Below are 25,093 nucleotides of genomic sequence, written 5' to 3'. Positions count from 1 at the left end.
CCAAACCCGCAACCTCTACCAACTAGAAGGACAAGGGCAGCAAATGCATGGGAACATCATCACCTGAAATTTCCCCTCCAAGTCACACACCATCCTGACTTGGAACTATATTGCCATTCCTTCACCGTCTCTAGGTCAAAATCCCGGAAATCCCTTCCTAGCAGCACTGTGGGTGTACCTAACTCTCATGGACTGCAGCGGTACAAGAAGGCACCACCTTCTCAAGGGCAATTAGGGATGTGCAATAAATGCTGGCCTGGCCAGCGACGTCCACATCCCATGATTGAATTTTTAAAAAAGGATGTTTCCCTCATGGGGGAATCTAGACCTAGGGGGTATTGTTTCAGAATTAGGGGTCTCCCATTTAAGACTGAGATGAGGAGGAATTTCTTCTCTTAGATAGTCATAAATCTTTGGAATTCCCTAGCCCAGAGAGCTGTGAAGGCTGCGTCATTGAATATATTCAAGACTGAGATAGAGAGATTCTTGAACTATAGGGGTATCAAGGGTTATGGCGAGCAAACAGGAAAGTGGAATTGAGGCCAAGATTAGCTTCAGCCATGATCTTATTAAATGGCGGCGGGCAGAACAGACTTGAGGAGCCGTATGGCCTACTCGTGCTCCTAGTTCTTATGTTATTTTCTTAAGTGCACTCTTCAGGTGAGCGGAGAATAATCGGACCAGGGCTGAGGAAGGTCTGTGACACTGGAGGACAGAAGAGAGCAGACGGGAAAGGTACAATTGGTGGTGGCAAATTAAGAGGCCACTTGGGGAAGGGAGAATGGCATAGAGAAGGGGAATGGAAAAGAGTGAAGGCAGAGGGTGCAGAGGAAGTTGGAAGGGGAAGGTTGAAGAATAGAAAGAGGGCTTTCAAAAAAAGTCGGAACCAGCCAGAAAACCCCAAATCTATCCGAAGTTGGGAAACTACTGTTCCCGATGTCAGTAGTTGTCAGCTGTGAACTGACATGCGATCGTTTTTAAAAGCTGGTCTGAAAGAAGAAGACAATGGGAAATTTCTCATCTCCAGTCTGGGACCCCTGGTGAGGATGAGGAATAGCCCAGTACAGTTTACATCTGTGGGCTGGATGGGAACCTTTGGCGGGCTGAATCCTGGCCAGCAGGCCATATATTAGACAGCCCTGGGTCAGCCACTGTCTCGCTGGAGCAGCTCATGCACTCAAAGCACTGAGACATTGTGGAGCACATGAGATGAATGGACTCCTCATTCTCATCCCATGACTCCACAGTGCCTCAGGTAACTCTGACAGGTGGACATAATTTGCATGCTTCTCCAGGCAGAGCCACCTGTTTTGTGACTCCCTCGGCTCTGTATCTCCACCATGCTGAAAAGGGCTGCACCTGTCCTTCATCCTCTGAGGGGAACTCCCCGTAGCCGACTCTGCCTCCCCCTTATCTTCCTGCTCTGAACTGATACAAGTTTCAGTACAATGGTGCAGAGGTTAGCACCGCAGCCTCACAGCTCCAGCGATCCAGGTTCGGTTCTGGGTACTGCCTGTGCGGAGTTTGCAAGTTCTCCCTGTGACCGTGTGGGTTTCTGCCGGGGGGCTCCGGTTTCCTCCCACAGCTAAAGACTTGTAGGTTGATAGGTAAATTGGCCATTGTAAATTGCCCCTAGTGTAGGTAGGTGGTAGGAGAATTGAGGGAAGGTGGGGATGTGGTAGGAATATGGGGTTAATGTGGGATTAGTATAAATGGGTGGTTGATGGTTGGCACAGACTCAATGGGCCAAAGGGCCTGTTTCAGTGCTGTATCTCTCTATGACACTGTGTGCTACCATTTCTAATACCATGCAAGGACTGACCAAAGTCTGAGAAAGCTGTGACAGTGCAGGCTCTGATGTGTCTTCCTCCTCTGATTCCTCCAGAACATGTTGGTGGTGCATCAACTCCTCCCCCTCTGCAGCTGGCCCCAGGGGAGACATAACAGAAGGTGGCCATGAGAAATTGGCACAGTCAACAGATGCTTCTGCTGCTTAAAATAATGAGATGACAGCTTATGTATTGACATCTTGTTGAATGGGGAGGATTGCCATGCATCCCCTGAACCTGGAGATGTTGAGATCTTTTTACTCTATGTTGAACTCCTGTTTCTCTGTCTCTAATGTCTCAGTGGCTTGCCACTCTAGCCGGATCAAGGGTCAGCTCATCAAAATGCATCAGTGACATCAGCTGGGGGAGCCCACCGTCCAAACATGCCCTCTCGCTCTTCTGCTGTTGTTCTGTTGTTTGCAGAAATGCCTCTCTCCCTCACCACTTGCAGCTTTTCATTGCACAAGATGTTGCAGTCTTCACCATGGCCTACTGACCAATAGTGCTTGGGTTATGAACGATGCTTATGGATCATAAATGCTGCTGAACACACATCTCTACTATGGTCAGAAGAACTTTATGCACCCTCAGGATGCCCCTCCCTTCTGGGGACTGCGAGGCACGCCATCTGGGTCTATCTTTGGACTCACCTTGTCAGACCTAAGCAGCTCATTGAAACATTTCCTGCACTGGACCCAGTTCCTCTTTATTACTCCTCTGCTGCTGACCTCACGAGCCACCTCGAGCCATGCCTTTCTTGGTCTGCCTTACATGTTTTCTTGTGCCGCTGGCAGGAAAAATGATAAGTCTCTATGTTGTCACTGCCTCCAGCAGCACCTCAAGTGAGGTGTCAGAAAAACTGGGGCCCTCCCTACCCATTGCCCTTTGCTCAGCTCCTGCTTTCATCCTTGAGACAAATGGCAACCACAGCAATGGCTGCCGCTCGCCCTTTAAATTGGGCCTACAGCTTCCTCCGTCTTGCCCACTGCCGCTAATTGTACGGTGAACGCGACTCTGGGCCAATTAAGTTGATTTTCAACGAAAACAGCAACGTGTTTACGTTATTGACGTAGTGCGGGATCGGGACCAGGAAACAACTGCAACGTTGGGGGTCCCGACCCTGGAATTGAAATCCCACTCAGTGGTGTTAATGGACACTCTGACACCAGAGAACCCACGATCCTAGCAGGGTTCTGATGAAGGGTCACTGACCTGAAACGTTAACTCTGCTTGTCTCTCCACAGATGCTGCCTGACCTGCTCAGTATTTCTAGCATTTCTTGTTTTTATTTTAGATTTCCAGCATCTGCAGTATTTTGCTTTTATCCTAGCAGGGTGCCTGCCTCTGAGCACTCCTCGAAATGTATGCATTTTCATGCATAATTCATTGGCTGTGCTCATTGAGTAACATAACTCTCTGCTTCTCTGGCCACTTTTCTCTTTCTCGCTCCGAAGAAATTAACATTTACAAGTTGGCCAGTTCCAATATGACTGCGCCCATGTAGCCATAGAGAGATTACACAAAGATAAATATAACCGATTTATGGATGATCGTTGACAACCAAAATAACTGCACGGAACGCCATTAAAAAAAAATGTTCCCACCGAAGTATTTAGTTGGGTTTCGAACCATTCCTGTTTCCTACGCAACCGTTACGATATTAGCCAATACTGATCTCTGGGAGGCCAGGAGAATGTTCAAGAATTCTCATTGAACTGTTCAATCTCCGACAGGATGCAATCGCCGCGCTGCAACCACCTGTCACTCATCAGGAGGAACCCAGCACGCGGCCGCTGGCTCACCTGGGCACGCGCTACTTCAAGTACACTCGCGGCGCGCGCAGCTCTGTCCTGGGGCTACCTGGCAAGTGCAAACAGTGCCTTCCTACACAGCAGGTAAAAACAATGTTCGATGTCACATTTGTTGAATGTGCCTGTAAAATTCATGCTCCTTTTCTGTCGCTATCAAAAGTAACGGGTTCTTCGCGTAACGTTTTATTTTTGCAGAGGTACATTCTGTTGCTGGATTTGAGCAGCACAGGTCGCAAAATGAAACTGCACATCTGTCTCCTGTCCTATGAATCAATGCTCTTCTTGAATGCACTGTTCATTATGGGTAAGCCTTTGTAAAGTTATGGCTTTTTTTCGTTTTATGCGGCTTGTTTACAATGAGTTTCAGAAATACCAAATTATTCCAAACATCATGGTGTGTCTGTCGGCCGAAAAATAACTCTCCAGTTCAATCTTAGCTTCCAGAACGTGGTTTGTAGCCCTGAAGGTGACACTTCAAGTGCACACCCAGGTGTTTTTAAATAAAATGAGGGCTTCTGTCTCTACCATCCTTTCAGGCAGTGATTTTCAGCATTCCCCTCCCCCCCCCCGGCCCCCCAACCGGGTGAAAAATGTACTCCTCAACTCCATTCTAATCCTTCCACCAATTGCTTTAAATCTATGCCCCCTGGTTATTGACCTCTCTGCTAGTGGAAATAGGTCCTTCCTATCCACTCTATGGCCCATCATAATTTTATACACCTCAATTAAATCTCCCCTCAGCCCCCTCTGTTCCAAAACAAGCAAACACAGCCTATTCAATTATAAATAAAAACAAAATGTGCTGGAAATACTCAGCAGGTCTGGCAGCATCTGTGGAGCGAGAAGCAGAGTTAACATTTCAGGTCAGTGACCTTTCATCAGAAATGGCAAAGTTGAGAAATGTAATAGGTTTTAAGCAAATAAAGTGGGGGTGGGGAAATGAGAACAAAAGGGAAGGTGTTGATAGGTCTGAGGGTCAGAGAGATTAACTGAAAAGGAGGTCATGTGGCAAAGGCAAAGAGTGTGCTAATGGTGTGGTGAAAACAAAGCATTAGTGCAGAGAGGGTGTTAAATGACAGAATAATGAACAGCTCCAGCCAAAAGCACAAACATAAAAAAGAAGTGTGCCGGCACATAGTAAAACAAAATGATGAAACAAACTAAAATAAAAATAAAAAAGGGCCAGTCATGCTTTGAAATTATTGAACTCTATGTTCAGTCCGGCAGGCTATAGCGTGCCTAATCGGTAAATGAGGCGAGCTTGCGTTGATGTTCGCTGGAACACTGCAGCAAACCCAGGACAGAGATGTGGGCATGAGAGCGGGGGTTGGGGGGTGGGGGGGAGTGTGGAAATGGCAAGCGACAGGAAGCTCGGGGGTCACATTTTTGGACTGAGCGGAGGTGTTCTGCAAAGTGGTCACCCAATCTGCGTTTGGCCTCCCCAATATAGAGGAGACCACATTGTGAGCAGTGAGTACAGTATACTACATTGAAAGAAGTACAAGTAAATTGCTGCTTCACCTGAAAGGAGTGTTTGGGTCTTGAATAGTGAGGAGAGAGGAGGTAAATGGGCAGGTATTACACCTCCTGTGATTGCGTGGGAAGGGGACAAGGTATTGGGGGTAATAGAGGAGTGGACCAGGGTGTAGGTGGCGGAAATGGTGAAAGATGATCCTTTGGATGTGGAGGCTGGTGGGGTGGAAAGTGAGGACAAGGGGAATCCTGCCGCGGTTCTGGGAGGGAGGGGAAGGGGCGAGGGAACAGGTGCTGGAAATAGGCCGGACACGGTTGAGGGCTCTGTCAACCACAGGGGGGGTGGGGGGGGGCGGGGATGATCCTCGGTTGATGAAAAAGGAAGACATATCCGAAGCGCTGTCATGGAAGGTAGCATCATCAGAGCAGATGCATCGGAGACGGAGAAACTGGGAGAATGGAATGGAACCCTTATAGGAGGCAGGGTGTGAAGAAGTGTAGTTGAGGTAGCTGTGGGAGTCGGTGGACTTATAATGAATATTAGTGGACAGCTTATTCCCAGAGATGGAGACAGAGAAGTGGAGTAAGGGAAGGGAAGTGTCGGAGATGGACTATGTAAAGGTGAGAGAAGGGTGGAAATTGGAAGCAAAGTTGATAAAGTTTTCCATTTCGGGGTGGGAGCAGGAAACGTCATCAATACAGTCATCAATGTACCGGAAGAAGAGTTAGGGGAGGAGGCCTGAGTAGGACTGGAACAAGGAATGTTCGACCTATCCCACAAAAAGACAGGCATAACTAGGATCCATGTGAGTACCCATGGCAATATCTTTTATTTGAAGGAAGTGAGTGAAGTTGAAGGAGAAGTTGTTCAATGTGAGAACAAGTTCAGCCAGGCGGGGGAGGGTGGTGGTGGATGGGGATTGGTAAGGCTTCTGTTCAAGGAAGAAGCGGAGAGCCCTCAAATCGTCCTGGTGGGGGATGGAGGTGTAGAGAGATTGGACGTCCATAGTGAAGAGGAGGCGGTTGGGGCCAGGAAACTGGAAATTGTCAAAATGATGTAAGGCGTCAGAAGAGTCACGGATGTAGGCGGGAAGAGACTGGACCAGCGGAGAAAAGAAAGAGTCAAGATAGGAAGAAATAAGTTCAGTGGGGGCAAAAGCAGGCTGAAATGATGGGTCTGCCAGGACAGTCCTGTTTGTGGATTTTAGGAAGAAGGTAGAAGCGGGTTGTCGGGGTTGTGGGACTATGAGGTTGAAAGCTGTAAAGGGAAGATTTCCGGAGGAGATGAGGTCAGTGACAGTCCTGTGGACAGTAGCTTGATGTTAGGTGGTGGAGTCGTGGTCCAGGGGGAGGTAGGAAGAACTGACTGAGAGTTGGCACTCAGCCTCTGCAAGGTAGCCTATTCAATTTTTTGTCATAACTGAAATTCTCCATTCCTGGCAACATCCTCGTAAGTCTCCTCTGTACCCTCACTGGTGTGATCACATTGTTCATGTAATGTAGTGACCAGAACTGTATGGAGTACACTAGTTGTGATCTAACTAGTGTTTATACAGTTCCAGCATAACCTCCCTGTTCATATATCCTAGGCCTCGGCCAGTAAAGGATGCCTTCTTTGATCACCTTATCTACCCGATGTGCTACCTTCAGGGATCTTTAGACATATGCTCCAAGGTCCCTTTGTTCTGATGAAAGGTCACAGACCTGAAACCTCAACTCTGTTTCTCTCTCCAAGATGCTGCCAGATCTACTGAGCATTTCCAGCATTTTCTGTTTTGATTTCAGCTTACCAGCTTCCGCCGTATTTTGCTTTTGTCTCTGTTCCTCTGCACTTTTCAGAATCCTACCATTAACCTTGCTTTGTTTGTCCTCCCCAAATGCATTACTTCACAGTTCTCCGGATTGCTCTTCTCAATCTTTCAGAACAGCTGGTTGAAGTTATTTTACTGCATCGCATTGGCCTTGGAGACTACACAATAACTGATAGATTAATCCATGTTTAGTTGTAGTAATGAAGGCGAGACTGTCTGTGTTTGTTGTCGTCATTCTTCTGAAACTGAGAAGCTTCTCGAGTCCTCACATGCACAGTTAAACCCGGAAATCCGGAAGTTGCTTTCGGTGATTCTATGCTTCTCCATAGGGTACACTGTTGAAGACTTCACAGACTTCAGTTACTGAACGGATGAGAGTCTTCCCCCGTTAGGTTGCAATATCGCTGTTAAAAAGCCCTGAAAAAGTTGCACCTTTGTAATAAAGTGCAACTGGGTTTTTAAGTGCTCTAAGCAATATCTACTGCTGAGCAATCTCTTTCCCTGGAAAACTCATTTTATGTTTGTTTAATGCTACATTTTTCCATTGTGATTCCAATAGCTTTTTAAATGTTTTTAGTAGTTTGTTTATTTTATTTCGGCTGTGTATGTCCCAATCCATTTGTTTTGCTCTCTGTAAAATTACATTAAAAGTGAAGGATAATCAATGCATTTTACTTCCTGGTTTGTTGTCTGTGAGAATACAGCAATGTGATTGGCTGCTTACCCTGCTTGCTGACAGCACTGTTGCTGGAAATTCCCTTGACTTGTTACCAGATTCAAATTAACATGAGGAAAGGTGAAATTTACACCACAAAAATTGCTAGATCTTTGCGGACAGCTGTCTTCGAGGACAATGGTGAGCAATGTCATTTCACTACTTGCCACAAAATCCAAGCAAGTGTCAACTTTCCTTAAGGGTTGAGAGAAGGAACGTTATTTTCTTACATGAATGATGATAGATTTAAATTCTTTTATTGTTGAGGGGAGGAATTATTTATACAAAACAAATCGGAACTCTTTTTTAAGCATGATATGCTTCCAATTCTTAATTGCCCCTTCCAGATTACTTTGTGCTTTACACCACTGATAACCACTCAGCAAAACCTTTCAAAATAGCATTAAAACATTTCTAAAGTGTCAGTTTTTTTCCCAGTAATTGACTTATCGAAGAATTTGTGAGCTAATTTGTATCTCACCAATTCTGTTGCCACAAAATGCCAAAAGACTAGAATATACTAAACAGTGAAAGTGACACAGACTTTTTAAAATAACACCGATCAGATATGTTTTATCTAGCTGCCAGTAAATGGGAACTTGTAATCTGAATTGATTCTGGCCATAATCTTCTTATCCTCTTGATATGGGGGTGGCCCCAGAGGACTGGAGAACTGTAAATGTTATACTCTTTTTCAAAAAAAGGGGTGTAAGGATAAACCCAGCAACTGCAGTTTAACCTCAGTGGTGGGAAAGATTTTAGAAATGATTAATTAAAAGTCACTGACAATTGTGAGTTAATTAAGGATAGCCAGCATAGATTTGTTAAAGGAAAATCATGTTTAACTAACTTGAGTAAGTTTTTTGAGAAGGTAACAGAAAGGGTTGATGAGGCCAATGCACTTGATGTGTATATGAACTTCTAAAGCCATTTGATGAAGTGCCATATTATAGGCTTGTCAGCAAAGTTGAAGCCTATGAAATCAAAGGGACAATGGCAGCAAGGATACAAAATTATCTAAAGGACAAGAAATGGTTGTTTTCGCATTGGAGAAAAATGGGATTCCCCAGTGTTGGTGCTAGGACCACTGCTTTTTGGGACATATATCAATGACTAGGACTTTAGCATACAAGGCACAATTTCAAAATTTGCAGACTTGGAAGTGTACTGAACAGTGAGGAGGATAGTGATAGACTTTGAGAGGGCAAAAACAGGCTGGTGGAATGGCCAGACACATGGCAGATGAAATTTAACACAGAAGTGCGAAATGATACATTTTGGTAAGAAGAAAGAGGAGAGGTAATATAAGCTAAAGGGTACAATTCTAAAGGGGATGCAGGAACAGAGAGACCTGGGGATATATGTGCACAAATTATTGAAGGTGGCAGGGCACGTTGAAAAAGCAGTTTAAAAAGAGCAGACAGGATCCTTGGCTTTATAAATAGAAGCATAGAGTACAAAGGAAAGGAAGTTATGATGAACCTGTATAAAACATTGGTTTGGTCGCAACTTGAGTATTGTGTCCAATTCTGGGCATAGTGCTTTAGGAAGGATGTGATGGCCTTTGAAAGGGTGCAGAAGAGATTTACCAGAATGATTCCAGGGATGAGGGACTACAGTTATGTGGATAGATTGGAGATGCTGGGGTTGCTCTCCTTAGAGCAAAGAAGGCTGAGAGGAGATTTGAAAGAGATGCTCAAAATCATGAGGGGTTTAGTCAGAGTAGATCGGGAGAAATTGTTCCCATTGGCGGAAGGGCTTAAAACCAGAGGACACAGATTTAAGGTGATTGGCGAAAGAACCAAAGGTGACATAAGGAAATTTTTTTTTTATGCAGTGAGTGGTTAGGATCTGGAGTGCACTGCCTGAAAGGGTGGTGGAGGAAGATTCAAAAGAGAATTAGATAAGTACTTGAAGGGGAAAAAAATTGTAGAGCTACAGGGAAAGAGTGGTGGAGTGGGATGAGTTGTATTGCTCTTGCAGAAAGCCAATACAGATTTGATGAGCCGTGTAGCCTCCTTCTGTGTGGTAACCATTCTATGATTCCATGATACATGTGAGGAAGAGCCAGTAATTTGCAGGTGATCAAGAAATTCTTTGTTATGGCCAGGTGAGGAGGGGATCTCAGGCTCCACTTAATGATTAATGACAATTAAATTACTTTTGGAAGGAGGAATATTGTCTGATCTATCTGGAGAACGCACTTCTCCTTTAAAATAATTCCATGGAATCTTTAACATCCATCTGAACAGGAGATGGGGCCTTGGTTTGGCCTCCCATCCTAAGGACAGAGCCTCCAATAATGTATCACTTCATCTGTAGTACACTGTAGAGGCCTGCTCAGGTCAGGAGAAAAGAACCAGACCTGAACCCGACCGAACCACAGCGGGCCCGAGCCTGACCCGACCTGAACCTGCCCCCACTCGGCCCGACCTGACCATCCCTTTACTTACATTTCGACTGGGAAGCTGCACGAATCTGCAATGCATGCGCGATGACATCATAGTGATGTCACTCGCTCACTGCGTAGCTCAGTTTCCTCCTGGACTCCCAGCTCATGTAAGTTTTTAAATTTCTATACTTAACAGCAGAGCATTTACCGTGTGTGTCCGGCCCGGCCTGACTTGGACTTGGCCCGACCCGACTCGAGACCGAAAGCTGGACCTGGAAAATGGGCCCGACACATGTCGGGTTCGGGTCAGGTAGCAGGCCTCTAGTACACAGGACAGTTAGCCTAGATATTGGCTTGTGTAGCTGATTTTTCAATCTGTATTCGGTGACAGAAGTGGAGCCTTCCAAACCTTACCCTATGACTTTTTGCAGGGAATACTGGATAAACCACTGAGCATTAGTAAGGAAGAACAAGTGGAGGTAGCAATGGAAGAGTCACTTGCCAAGCCCAGGGATTTCAATCTCATGAAGCCTGGGTATATAAAAGAAAGCTGTTGCCTAAGGTCCATTGTTATGCTGTAATTTGAATGTGCAAAGTTCTCTAAGATCTGGTTGTGACTGGAGGAATTCACTAGCTGCATGTTTACCTGATTACTTACACAAACTGCCCACCATGGAATGTATAGTAACTCTAGCTCTTTTGCAGCAGAGCCTGAAATGACAAATGCCCTAAGCTCAGGTGGATCACTTCTTGTGAATGCTTGGACTGCCACCAAAGGTGCCTTGGGCTTCAGTCAACAATGCGCTGGCTTCAAGTGGAGACCCTTGAGGCAGCATTTCATTGCTGACCTTAGATCTGCTCCCAAACAGATCAGTGGACAGCTGAGGGAGTGCTAACTGCAGGTGCCTGACTGAAGCAGAAACAGATAAGATTGTTGTCTCTCAATAATGCCACTTCTGTCCCATCCCATCCCCCCACTCAGATGATAGAAGATATGCCAGAAATTAGGTAGGACCAGCTAACCACTGGAACATCACATGTGATGCAAGTTTTTGCAGGGCCATCCCATGATTCAGCACAAGTAGATACAGGGTCCATTCACCCCTAGAGGCATAAACATAGAAACATAGAAACTAGGAGCAGGAGTAGGCCATTCGGCCCTTCGAGCCTGCTCCACCAGTCATTATGATCATGGCTGATCATCCAACTCGGTAACCTGTTCCCGCTTTCGCCCCATACCCTTTGATCCCTTTAGACCCAAGAGCTATATCTAACTCCAAGCAGATACCTAGCAGCAAACCATCATCTTTCCACTGGGAAAGAAGCACTGGATAGATTTTTAAAGACAAATCATACACTGTCATCAAGGAGAAGTATCAGCATAAAACATTAATGATGTTTACAGTGATCACTTGCAAGGAAATAAATTGATTGCATTTTCCACTGTTCCCTTCTGATAGGCTGGTGTATGGTATCAGCAGATGAAAAGATGGGTATCAATTACACGTTTTGGGAGTCCCTTAGGTATTCTTTCATTTATAGCTGTGCTGGTCACTCCTGTAGACAGTCCAAGTGTCTTGTGTTCGTAAGTGTGTCTGTTGGTCAATGTCTAATGAGATAGTGTAACTTTGTGTTGTAACAATAGGTCCCCTTGTGATTCGAACTGGATGTTGTATCTTTTGCACATGTCCTCATTTGCACTTGTCCAATTTTCCAAAGGTGGATTAAAACACTTCAGTCAGGTAAGGCTGGTGTCTGGCAAGCCCCCCACCTGCCAAGACTGAGGCACACATTAAAATTACAAGCCCTTGACTGGAAAGACATTTGCATGGTAACAGGCAGTGATGGAACAAGGGACGGAGGACCATGCCCTGACACATTCAACCAACAATGGACTTTTGATTACCAGATGTTGAAGCATTCCAGGTTAACTACTAAGATGGCCAAATACACAGAAGAAGTGGTCAGACCAGTTTTAGTCACATGACTGTTGGAGTTTTTGAATTTGAACTTCCAACAGAGGATTTGAACTCATAAAGCCGTGTGCTCCCAGTTGGAACAGAATCTTCTCTCTAGTCCTGCTTGCCTCCATCTCTTTCTCATGGAACTGAATCTTGTGAAAACACGTGAACCTCAAAGAGAGAAAAGTGAACAAGGTTTAAGAAGAACACTGGGCTCCGACGAACAGCAAGACGACCTACAATCAAGTGAGCTCGAAGCAAAGTAAAAAACCCTCGTTAGAGACTGCCTCAAACCTTTCATCTAATAATTTCTTCTCTTTTCTATTTGCATGTGTGTATCGCGTGTGCATGCTAGCGTGGGCGCGTCGTATATCCATAGGCACTAACTGTATTAGAGTTTAAGTTTAAGGTTTAATAAGTTTCACTCTTCTTTAAACCTAAGGAAGCCTGTTTATACTCATTTCTTTGTCTTATAATTGGAAAGCTGTGAACAAGGATTCACAAGGGGGGAGCTCAAAACAGAGTGTGTTAAAAATAATATGCTGTTACAATAAGAACAGGTGAAGATGGTAACAGACCCCGAGACATCTTTCTCACCTGGTCGTGACACTGGATATGTATTGTTAAGCTGACAGCAAGTGAATGCACAGAGTAATAGATATATTTCACCTTCATTCAACTCGCTACAGAAGCCTCCTTGAGATCAGACGGGAAAAATACACTACACTATTCCACTTTAGTGGGCTGAATGAACTTTTCCTGGTCAGCCTTCTGATTATAACCAGCTCTGGGCTTGAGATGAATGAATTTTCCCTCGCTAAGCCAGGCTTCTTCCTCGTTAGCCTAGTTGGCTAGCGGGCTGTCCCGTGTCCTGTTGTCAATTTTTCCTGTGTTTCCAGCAGTGAGGGGGCATTTTCTCTGACTTAACCGTTCAACAATTCACCAATATGCCTTTCAATAAAACTGGCTACCTATCCTCACATCACGTAATGTTCTCCAAATGAATGGTGCTTTCTTGTCTTCATGGGCTGGAATTAAACAATTGATCATGCTCAGAGCAGATTGGACATAGAATGGGTGAAAGGGGTTTTCTGTCAAATTTCCTAACTCATGATTACATGTCCCATGCTGGTGGGATCCAGGTTGTCAAATGGATAATAGGTTGTGTTTTTAGAATGGAAGTTGTGGAGCTAGCTATCACTTTGAAACTAGAGTTTGGCTGCACAATTGGTGTAGACCACATAATGGTTAAACTCCAGTATGATACTTCTTGTATAATACAGTAACTGTTGCCTCAGGAATCAGACAATATCCTGTATGCTGATTTTAGTCACTGACAGAATTAAATCTTGGTTCCACTAGAACTTACAGTTCTGTCAATATAGTAGCAGAAAAGGGCAGACCTAACTTACTTGGATTCTCCAAAATAGTTGACAAAATTTATTATTTCAGTCCACTGGTGGCAAATGTTTACTGTTAGTTTTAATGTCAGAGTTTAACCTATCAAAACAAGCATTTCTATACAAAGTACAGCCTTCTGCCTAGGAGTAATTGTGCAATAAAATTTTAACTAAGTGTGAAGATAGTGCCTCGTGGGCCTTTTTCTCAAGTTCTGCTCTCTAAATAAATAGGTTAAGCTAAAGAAGATTTTAATAGAGCCTGAAACAATTTTTACAATTCTCAGAGAGATCCTTGCTCTACTTTGTCAGTTTCCAGAATAAGTTACACTTAAACTGCAGTTTAAGAAAAGGCAATAAACCGATAAAAATGGAATCTAAATTGATCATATTTTTCATCTATATATGTCTTTGAATATGAATTTGCTTTATGTTTGAATAGGCACTGAGGCAGCAGATGGAAGATATGCTCAAATGCTGTTTAAGAAGTTATTTGAAGATTATACAGATGCTCTCAGGCCTGTCGAAGATACAGATCTAGCACTAAATGTCACTCTGAAGATCACTCTGTCCCAAATTAAAGATATGGTAAGGATTGTTTAGATATTTTCTTTTCCTCTCCCTTTCCCTCTTTTTTTTTCATCCTCAAAGTGTTAATACCTTGCTTTGGTCCAGTTCCACTGGATAACTCACCCTTTACTACCTCACCCAAGTGCCCACTGTTCACCTGCGAACCTTGATATTGAGTGTCAACAGTTAATTCAATCACCAAGAGCACCCCAGCCAACTCTGTCCTCCTCATCTGATATTTTCAACAGGGAGGCGACAGGCCCTCCACTCCCCACCACCCATCGCGATACTCCGTGCCCCGCCCCCCCCCCCCTCGACCACCACCACCACCTCCGCCCCTGCCTCAGGGTGGCCCATAAAATTCCGGGCTAGAGTAATTGAAATCCGGAACTCACTCCCTGAAAAGCTGTGGATGGTGGGACAGTTAAAATTGTCAAGATGGAGATTGATAAATTTTTGCTAGGCAAGAGTAATAATGGATATGGATCCAAAGTGGGTGAATGATTAGATTAGAGATACAGCACTGAAACAGGCCCTTCGGCCCACCGAGTCTGTGCCGAACATCAACCACCCATTTATACTAATCCTATATTCCTACCAAACATCCCCACCTGTCCCTATATTTCCCTACCACCTACCTATACTAGTAACAATTTATAATGGCCAATTTACCTATCAACCTGCAAGTCTTTTGGCTTGTGGGAGGAAACCGGAGCACCCAGAGAAAACCCACGCAGACACAGGGAGAACTTGCAAACTCCACACAGGCAGTACCTGGAATCGAACCCAGGTCCCTCGAGCTGTGAGGCTGCGGTGCTAACCACTGCACCACTGTGCCGCCCTATGTGTCGAGGAATGAATCCGCCTTGCTTTGATTGAATGGCAGAGCAGGCTCAAAGGGCTGAATGGCCCATTCCTGTTCCTGGTGAATGTATGAACATATTAAAATGGTATCAAGAGAATTTAATAGCTTTAAATTAATAGTCTTAAGCATTCAACGATAACATGACTTGGCAATTTTTAGACGTCAGTGCCTTTTTAAAATAATTATCAGGTTCGAATTTAGCTTCTCAAGTTTCAATATGAATTAAGTTCAAATAGCAATCTGTTTAATGCATTTTTATCCAGAGAAATGATAAATATAATTGTCCATGTTTATTTAAGTAGCCTGCTTTGATGGCTTAGTGAACTTATCTTGTGAGCAGTTAAGTAACACAAAGAAGGAAAGTCTCAGGCTCAATCACTGACCTGTACTATTGAAGCTGTTCTCAGTCAGAACAGCAGCACTGGTGCGACATGACCTCAGCATCTCTAGGTAAGGGAAGCAAAAATGTTCCTCCTGATTGTGATCCAGAAACCTCCGGATGATACCCATTCTAAGGATAGTATATCTTTTCTAAGGTTCGGTGCCAAAATCTGAATACTGTACTGGAGCTGGGGATGTGGCCAAGGCTCTGTACAACTGAAGGATCACTTCCTCACTTTTGAATTCCAACCTTAATGAAGTGAAGGCCAACATGCCAAGAAGGCATAGCGCCACTTTGTTGCACTGTGCTGCCAGATGCTTCTCAAGAGGGCGCATTGTGCTGGCATCCACAGTATGCACCAAGAGCTTGTGGAGGAGCACTATCCTGACATCACATAGCCCAACCGGCTGATGCAATGACAGGATACCAAATTTGGATCATGCAGGTCCAGGCAACATATTCGCTTGTCACTCCACAAACAACAAATGTTAAGCTGCAAGATGAGCCCTGCATTAGTTATTTAAAGGGCCAGACACTCAACTTGCAGGTAAGGCAATTTTCTAAGAACTTCTACTATTGCAAAGTGTCTAAAAGTACTCTGGTGTGTCCTTGGAGATGTTGTGGTGAGCTCCTAGATTTGCCAGAGAGTGTTGCTGCATCCTCAAAGGGAGGGCAGAGGGTTAGGTGACCTATCCCAACAAAGGCTGCAACAGATATGGGGGCGACAGTGACAGTTCCTCTGGATCAGCAGCACAACAGGGTGATGGAGCAGAGGCTGCAGAGAGAACAAGCTCGACGTGATGTTCTCTGCCAACTTGGAGATGCTTTCCTCTATTCTCCTTGACAGTGACAGGAAACTGTCTGGCAGGCCAGCCAATTCACCCAGCATCTTGGGGCCTGATTTTATTGTGAACACACTGGTCCTGCTGTTGGGACCGGAAACGGGTGTGCAGCATGTCGGGAGCATGTGCGGCCAGCCTCATGTGATCCAGTGACAGCCGGCCAATTAAGGACAATGAAGTGTGGAACCCGACCAATTGCGTGGTTGGAGTTGGGTCCAAAGGCAGAGAGTCCAGCATCAGCTGATGCCTCGGCAAGTGCTGGTGCCATTTTTAAAGGGCTGCCAACTCTATAGTTAATTTTGCCATCTGCAGGCCTGGGAGAGGAGGAGGTCATAGTGGAAATGGAGAGATTGTGGAGAGCAGACCCATGCTTCCCTGATGCCTCCCTCAAGCTGTTCCTACAGGCTGCCGGGTCTCCTCCACCTGTCCCTCAGGAATAAAATGTGCCTCCTGTCCCTGGCAGTCACACCAAACACACCTGGCTGCAGATACCTGAGGAGGTTAACAGCGGTGGAGTAACACCAAGGACATAGAACCAGTGCTGCAAGTGGTTCAATGACCTCATCTGGGCAGCGAAAGTGAGTAGCTCTTAATGCCTTCACCTCTTGGATCTTGCATCCGGTGAAACAGGAGGGTGCATTGGGTGGAGAGGAAGTACCCACCCAGACATGGGCAAAGGGTCAGGGGATGCATGCAAACTGACTGCGCTATGGTGAAGTGGCCCTGAAAGGAGGCAGCTTGTTGTTGCAGACACTTGCAAGGTCCCTGGAAAGGGGCCATTGCAGGAGGCATCTGTGTGACCAGATTAGTGGCAGCTGGACTGCCAGCAGTATACGTCTTGGGATTATTAATGCTGGGAAACCAGCAGCTTCCCTCCCACTGTCTGCAGAAGAATATTGCACGCAATCGGAGACGAGCTGTGGGCTGCTGATTCTCCATGTCTTAACCCCGATGGAGGAGGAGGAGGCCATGGAACTGGCTGGACCTCAGGACCACCGGAACGTTGCGAACGGAATGGCAGGAGCACCTTCCCAAGACAGTGTGTGAGGTCACCATGGGGCACAATGGTGCACCAGCAGCGTTGGAGCCATGCTGCTCATCGGGCATCCAGTGCCTACAGGGATCTCCAACATAGGGATGCGTGCTATGATGATGGGGGTGGGGGGGGGGAAGCCCTGGACCCTTGCATGTCTCTGTTCTCTCATGCAGGTCAAGCGGTGCCTACTTCAGGAGCAGCTGAGACTCTCCCTTTAAGGGGGAGGACGGTGCCTCAGAGGGTCCAGCGTCACCTTATACCCCTGCACCCTCCACCAGCACTGATACTCGCACATCAGTGGGTTTGTGCTCACGGTTAGAGCTTGGCACACAAGCTGGTGAACACAGTATGGACACTCTCGAGCAGCTGACGGAGGCTGGGACAGCCCAAGCCTCTGACAGTTGGAGGACTGTGGGGAGGCCAAGCCCATGACGTGCCTCTGGTGCCAGCAGCATCACAGGAAATGTTGTAGCTGCAGCAAGAGGTCCGGCAACATCTAGCAGGGAGGCCAGTGGCAATGCAGGCCCAAGTGTGAACGATGGAGGAGTCCACCCAGGCCTTGAGCTCGGCATTTGCTCTGTCCATCTGCCAATGACACCAGATCCTCCTTCATAAATCCCTGCCTTCATTCTACTTCTGAGCAGGAGGTCCTCAGCATGCCAGTGTTCTCCAGGCCTGCAGCAAGCTTAGCAGCCAGCTGACAGCGCAGGGGGAGCACCTTGTAGAAGTTCACGCAAGAGAATAGAGAACACGTAGATTCCCGGGGTGATCACAGGTGATTATGTACTATAAATGGAAAGGGTAGGGTCTGCTGTAAAGTTGGATAAATTGTTTCTCTAAAGCATACACAATCTGCCTCCTCTTCTGTCAGGCCTTTGGCCCTTTGTTGCAACCCATCCTCTGTGAAGAGGCTGGAGGTGAAACATAATGCTGCGAGGGGTCAACTCTGGAGCCTGGCCAGCTCAGTGCTGCGCAAATGATCAATGAGCGAGTGCCTCCTGAAGGAAGGAAGGAAGGTGTCAACATGGCTACAAAAAGGTAAGTCCTTATTAGTCAAGTCAGAACTGGCAGTAAGGATCAAAGGAAATGCGAATGCATAAGGGCATCGTGAGCCGCCTTTGCACGTATCTCATGGTCACGCTCCTGTTGTCCCTGGGGTCCTTCATCTGCCATTGCTTGCCCATCTTCCCCCTCTGCATCCTCATCGTCCAAGGAGGCAGTACACTCCTCGCTAGCCTTGTTGCTCGTCGGCTTCCCCCCTCTGCAGCGCCAGGTTGTGCAGTGCACAGCAGGCCACCACGATATGCAATACCCTCTCTGGGGTATACTGAAGGGCTCCACCGGACCGATCAAGGCACCTGAATCTCATCTTCAGCAGACCAATGGCCCGCTCTATGGTCGCGAGCATTTTCCCGTGGCAGGTGTTGTTACTTCCATCCGCATCTGTGTGTGGGCTCCTCACAGTTATCAGTAGTTATGGGTAGCCCTTGTCTCCAAGGATCCATCCCTGAAGGCAGGAGCAAGGCCAGAAAAGCTGTGGCACCTGGGACTGCCCCAATATTTAGGTATCGTGGCAATTTCCTGGGAAGCATGCACAGACCTGCAGGATCCGTTTATGGTGGTTGTGGACCAGTAGTACATCGAGGGAGTGGAAGCCCTTCCTATTGATGAAGGCCGCTGCCTGGTGTGCAGGAGTCTTGATGGCTACATTTGTGCAGTTAATGATGCCCTGCACCTGGAGGAATCTAGTGATGGCCCCGAACCCGATGGCCCTCTCAGCTTGAGAGTTGGGATCCGTGCGGAAGTGCACATAGTCGCTGGTTCTCCTGAAAAGGGCATTGGTGACCTCCTGATGCACCAATGTGCCGTTGACTTTGAGATCCCACACATGTCCCAAGTGGATCCCTGGTATGATCCAGAGGCATAGATGTAGAGCACCACAGTGACCTTCAGTGCCACTGGCATTGGATTTCCAACAAGTTCTCTCGGGTACAGCTTATCCTGCTTCGTAGCGCATAGGTCACAGCTCATTGTGAGCAGATGCCTGGCCCTTCGTCCCACTCTGCTGCACCTCCTCTTCGATGGGGTCCTCGAAGCCTGGATGAATGAGGCCCATGATAGGTGACCTCTCCCTAAATGCTTGTCCTTCACTGCCAGCAGCCCCCCCTTCTTCTCCCCACTTCTGAGCTCTGACGTGGTGACACTTGCCCCCCCCACCACACGCCCCTTTCAATGGCCTCCATGCAGTTCTGAGACCCTTCCCCTCACTCCTTGCACAATGTGCGATGCCCTCCCTTCGCCACCATGCCTGGTATTTGATGGTTGTTCTCCTGATAGCCTCCCCTTGCAGCCAGCCATGATCTCCCACCGGAGGCAAGCCTCTGAAGCCCCGGGAAAGGTGTGCGCCATTTAGAAAATTCAAACCTGACCATAAAATCGCTTTCAGTTGGCCTCTTCACTATCTTAATTACCTGCCCTCTGCGTCACCGTCAGAACTCCGCCCTCCATCTTTGCTGTAATTGGTAAAATCAGCATTTGACATCTTGACATTGGACTTCCTGTTCATGTCCCATCCTGATTTAATGTCTTTCCCACCCCCCCTCAACTCTGTTCCCATCCTCTAAGCCCGCTTACAATTCTGCCCTTGGTGTACATGCACATCAGCACTTTCCTGTATGTCGCCCATTGAGGTCCTCATTTGAATCCTGTGCAACAGCACTCATCTGTGACCATGCCCTCCAGTGAGCTGGCAAATGAACCATCCTTCCCCCCTGGCCTGGCTGCAGCTTACTTGCACCCCACATACTGATCCCAACTCTACACTTGCCACCAAGGTATGTGCACTGTCAATATGTGAGCTGGTGGCTGAGTGTCAGATCAAGTGACGGAGCCTCTTTATTAGTATTGCGTTATTGCTCTCTCTCCCTATAGGTGTGATAGTTAGAGGTGACCTTGGTTCAGGAGATCAGGATGCAGAATCGGTTTGGGTGGAGATGAGGAGTAGTAGGGGAAAGAAGTCACTAGTGGGAGTGGTCTACAGGCCCCCGAACAGTAATCACAATGTAGGACGAAGTATACAAGAAGAAATATTGGGTGCTTGTGATGAAGGGACGGCAGTTATCATGGGTGATTTTAATCTATATATAAACTGGAAAAATCAGATTGGCAATAGTAGCCTGGATGAAGAGTTTTTCGAATGCTTTCGAGATAGTTTCTTAGAGCAGCACGTTCTGGAACCAACAAGAGAGCAGGTTATATTGGACTTGGTATTGTGTATTGTGTAATGTGACAGGATTAATTAATGACCTCAGAGTAAAGGCACCTCTACGTAGCAGCGACCACAATATGATTGAATTTTACATCCATGTTGAAAGAGAGAAGAGTGAGTCTAAGGCTAGTATTTTAAACTTAAATAAGGGAAACTATGTGGGCATGAAAGCTGAGATAGCTGAAGTGAACTGGGATACTAGGCTTGGGGATGGATCAATAGAGAAGCAGTGGCAGACATTTAAGGGAATATTTCAGAATACACAGAATAAGTATATTCCTGCTATAAAGAAAAATTCTAAGGGACAGGACCCACCATTTGTGGTTAACTAAAGAAGCTTAGGAAAGCATCAAACTTAAGGAAAAGGTATTTAATTGCACAAAGATGAGTGGCAGGTCAAATGATTGGTCAGAATATAAAGGATGGCAGAGAATGACTAAAAGGTTAATCAGGAGAAAGAAATTAGAGTATGAGAGGAAGCTAGCTAGAAATGTAAAAATGGATAGCAAGAGTTTCTACAGGTATTTAAAAAGGAAAAGAGTTAGTAAAGTGAGTGTTGGTCCTCAAGAGAGCTAATATTAGATAATAAGGAAATGGCAGATACAAGAACAAATATTTTGCTTCTGTCTTCACTGTAGAGGGTACAAAAAAACATTCCAGCAGTAGCTGTAAATCAGGAGGTGGAAGGAAGAGAGGAACTTGGTGAAATTACAATCACCAAGGAAGCAGTACTGACCAAACTGATGGCGCTGCGGGCTGACAAGTTCCTGAGTCCTGATGGGCTTCATCCTAGAGCCTTAAAAGAGGTGGCTAATAAGGTAGTAGATGCATTGGTATTAATTTTTCAAAATTCGCTAGATTCTGGAAAGGTTCCATCAGACTGGAAAATAGCAAATATAACCCCTCTATTCAAGAAGGGGGTGGAGGCAGAAAACAGGTAACTATAGGCTAATTAGCTTGATGTCTGTCATGGGGAAGGTGTTAGAATTGATCATTAAGGAGGTTGTAGCTGGGCACTTAGAAAAACTCAAGGTAATTGGGAATAGTCAGAATAGTTTTGTGAAAGGGAGATCATGTTTAACCAATTTGTTGGATTTCTTTGAAGGAGTGACGTGCTGTGGATAAAGGGGAGCCTGTTGACGTACTGTAGCTGGATTTCCAGAAGGTATTTGACAAGGTGCCACATAAAAGGTTATTGTGTAAAGTAGGAGCTCATGGTGTAGGGGGTAACATATTAGCATGGATAGAAGATTGGCTGGCTGGCAGAAAACAGAGAGTATGCATAGATGGGTCCTTTTCTGATTGGCAGAATGTGACGAGTGGAGTCCCGTCGGGTTCTGTGCTGGGGCCTCAACTTTTTACAATTTATATCAATGACTTAGATGAGGGGAGAGATGGCATGGTAGCTAAATTTGCAGATGACACAAGATAGGTAGGAAAGTATGTTTTGAAGAGGACATAAGGAGGTTGCAGACCGATATACATAGGTTGAGTGGGTGTGCATAAATCTGGCAGATGGAGTATAATGTGGGAAAATGTGAAGTTGTTCACTTTGGCAGGAAGAATAAAAAAGCAGAGTATTACTTAAATGGAGAACGGCTGCAGAATTCCTAAGTGCAGAAGGATCTAGATGTTTTAGTGTGGTAGTCACAAAACGTTAGTATGCAGGTACAGCAGGTAATAAAGAAGGCTAATGGAATGCTCTACTTTATTACCAGAGGAATTGAAAATAAAAGTAAGGATGTTATGCTTCAGTTATACAGGGCATTGGTGAGACCACATCTCGAACACTGTGTGCAGTTTTGGTCTCTTTATTTAAGGAAGGAAATAGATGCATTGGAAGCGGTTCAGAGGAGGTTTACTGGATTGATACTTAATGATAGGTTGTTTTATGAGAAAAGGTTGGATGGACTGGGCTTGTTTTCACTGGAGTTTAGAAGAGTGATGGGAGACTTGATTGAAGTTTATAAGATCCTGAACAGTCTTGACAAGGTGAATGTGCAGAGGAGGTTTCCTCTTGTGGGTGAGTCCAGAAATAGGGGGCACTGTTTTAAAATTAGGTGTTGCCCTTTTAGGACAGAGATGAGGAGAATGTTTTTCTCTCAGAGGTATAATAAAAGCAAAATACTGCAGACGCTGGAAATCTGAAATAAAAACAAAAAGTGCTGGAAATACCAGCAGGTCTGGCAGCATCTGTGGAGAGAGAAGCAGAATTAATGTTTCAGGTCAGTGACCTTTCATCAGAACGTCGTTCTGATGAAGGGTCACTGACCTGAAACGTTAATTCTGCTTCTCTCTCCACAGATGCTGCCAGGTCTGCTGAGCATTTCCAGCATTTTTTGTTTTCTCTCGGAGGGTTGTGCGACTTTGGAACACTCTGCCTCAGAAGGTGGTGGAGGCGGGGTCATTGAATATTTTTAAAGCGGAGGTAGATAGATTCTTGCTAGGCAAGGGAATCAAGGTTATCGGGGGTAGATGGGAGAATGGAATTTGAAACCCAAACTGATCAGGGATGACCTTATTAAATAGCAGAGCAAGCTTGAGGGCCAAATGGCCTACTTCTGCTCCTAGTTCCTATGTTTGTATGTTCCTCCTTCTTGGGCTGCTGTGGCAGGGTAGGCAGCAATTCTTGGGTGTCAGAAAGCAGAAGGGGAAAGTTGATGTGAGGGAAGTGGGTTGGGCTGGGAAGCAAGAGGTTCATGATCACACCATTAGCATTTGCTCATTATGCCAGATAGCAGGATGAGTGTGTTTTGGTAGTTGAGAAGGGACATAAGGCAGGAATGTACCAACAGCCTTAAGTTCTTAGTGATGTCAGTTGCCACAGGCTCCACTGCAGCTGGCCCATGATGCAGGGTGCCTGTTCCTCTGTAGAGTTCAGGAGATGCAGGTCTTTGCACTCTGCCAGTTATGCTGTGTTTCCTTCTATTGTGTGCCAGCTTGCCCTACAAGAGAGAGAGGGCAGAGTATTAATGATTGTGTAGGGCTGTGTTTGGGTGATGTGCCTGCCATAGCTGAATAGCTGGAGGTATGGGCAGGCAGCAAGAGGTGGGTGAAAGGCTAGATGCATTGGTAGATGGGTGAGGTAGAGTACCTGGATGCTAGGCATGAGTCCTGAGTGCCAGGGAGTGCTGTTGATGGGGGTGAAGTGCATTGAGCAGCTTGAGATGTTGGTGGTGTGGTGTGTGAGAGATGTCCTGTGAAGATGATTATTTTTGTACACCAAAGGTATTAAGGGATATGGGGCAAAGGCGGGTATACCTAGCTAGCTCTGAGATCAGCCAGGCTCGAGAGCTAAATGACCTACTACTGTTCCTATGTACCTTGACCACCTGCATGAGGTCATTAGACTTCTTGGGCACTTCTTCCAGGTCCTCGGGTCCAGACTCTGGGAGTTGACCTCCCTGGCCACCTGCCCCCACTACCTTCTGCGGCTGGTCCATGAGAGGAACCTGGTCCCCTGCAGAACCATAGCAATTCTCCTCCTGCACGCCCCCTCCCCCCCCATCACTAATACTTCCAGTACCACATCCATTACCCTGGAACCTTTTCTCTGCCCTGGTGTTCCATTTTCCATGTTTTCGATTCTAGCAACATTACTCAGTACAGTTTCCCTTTAAAAGGGACAGCTTGCCTTTAAGAAGAGCAGGTTGGCTGCACTGTGTCCTCTCAGCACAAATCCATTTGGCCCCCTTTCAGCACAGAGGCAGCCAGCAGTGTGAAGAGGAATCCAGCAGCAGGGAACCTGTTCGGCGCCACATTACAAGCATGGTTATGAGGTGAAAGCGCCTAGTTTGCATGCTGCCCACCTCCAGTGGAACTGGCGCAGGCAGGTTGCGAATCGTGACCCTTGCACCCAAAATACAAGGTAGAGAAACCTTTAGCCCAATGACTTTTGGTAGGTCAAGTACTAATTGGAAATGGTTTCTCTTCTGCAATGTGCAGAGCTGTTCTTCACATATCCAGTTGATTTTCAGTTGACTTACAGGAGATTGGTTAATTATAACAGTGGAAGAGTGATCTAGGGAGACCAGTTCAGCATTGTTCTCGGAGAACCTGAATTGCAAGGAGCTGTAATGTACAAGGAGCTCAGTGTTAAATGTAGCCAAACTCTTGTTGATGGGAGACAGCTAGTTCAAAGAAAAATTCTGGGAGCGGTGACTGTATCCTTATGTTTTATGCTATGAATTCACTTCTCTGGAGAAGTAATAAATTTGCTCATGTGCATTCTTCTAATTGCATCTCCAAGTTCAATTGAAAAGAGTCAACTAACTTACTAAATAACTTGCTAACTTACTTGTATAAAAGTAATACATCATTGGGGACCCAACAGTTCTAGTGCTAAAACACTAAGTGTCCTGATTCAGGCAGTAACAAAAGCAAAATACTGCAGATGCTGCAAATCTGAAAGAAAAACAGAAAATGCTGGAAATACTTACAAATCAGGCAGCATCTGTGGAGAGAGAATAGGAGCTAACGTTTCAGATCGGCGACCTTTCATCAGAACAGTAAGAATCTTAGTTGGAGAACAGTTTGATGATGAGTACTTTAATCAGTTTCATTCATTGATTGTGCTGTGTTGATGATGGCTACCAAAATGTGTAGCCCAACAGCATTGTAAAAGGCCAATGTAATGCTGAGTTAATTAAAATAGAGAGGTTGATTGTAGTTTGAGGGAGAATATGAAAAAAATTGAATATCTGAATTAAGTTTATTAATATTTTTGAGGTAATTTACTTTT

At 45.8% G+C, this 25,093-nt stretch overlaps 1 protein-coding gene across 1 annotated transcript in view; it reads left to right on the top strand.

Annotated features, from left to right (window-relative positions):
* The first annotated feature begins 3,872 nt into the window (after positions 1-3,872).
* The window catches only part of chrna9a (cholinergic receptor, nicotinic, alpha 9a), a 56,472-nt gene continuing 35,251 nt past the window's right edge, over positions 3,873-25,093 (top strand). Inside the window, exons 1-2 of the mRNA XM_068008589.1 lie at positions 3,873-3,944; positions 13,832-13,977. Of these exons, the coding sequence (XP_067864690.1) occupies positions 3,878-3,944; positions 13,832-13,977 (213 nt within the window). The 5' untranslated portion in view covers positions 3,873-3,877. The remainder of the gene's footprint in view (positions 3,945-13,831; positions 13,978-25,093) is intronic.

This window comes from Heterodontus francisci, chromosome 1 (genome assembly GCF_036365525.1).
Source record: "Heterodontus francisci isolate sHetFra1 chromosome 1, sHetFra1.hap1, whole genome shotgun sequence".
In the NCBI taxonomy this organism is placed as follows: Eukaryota; Metazoa; Chordata; class Chondrichthyes; order Heterodontiformes; family Heterodontidae; genus Heterodontus; species Heterodontus francisci.
This window is presented reverse-complemented; position numbering and strand designations above follow the sequence as displayed.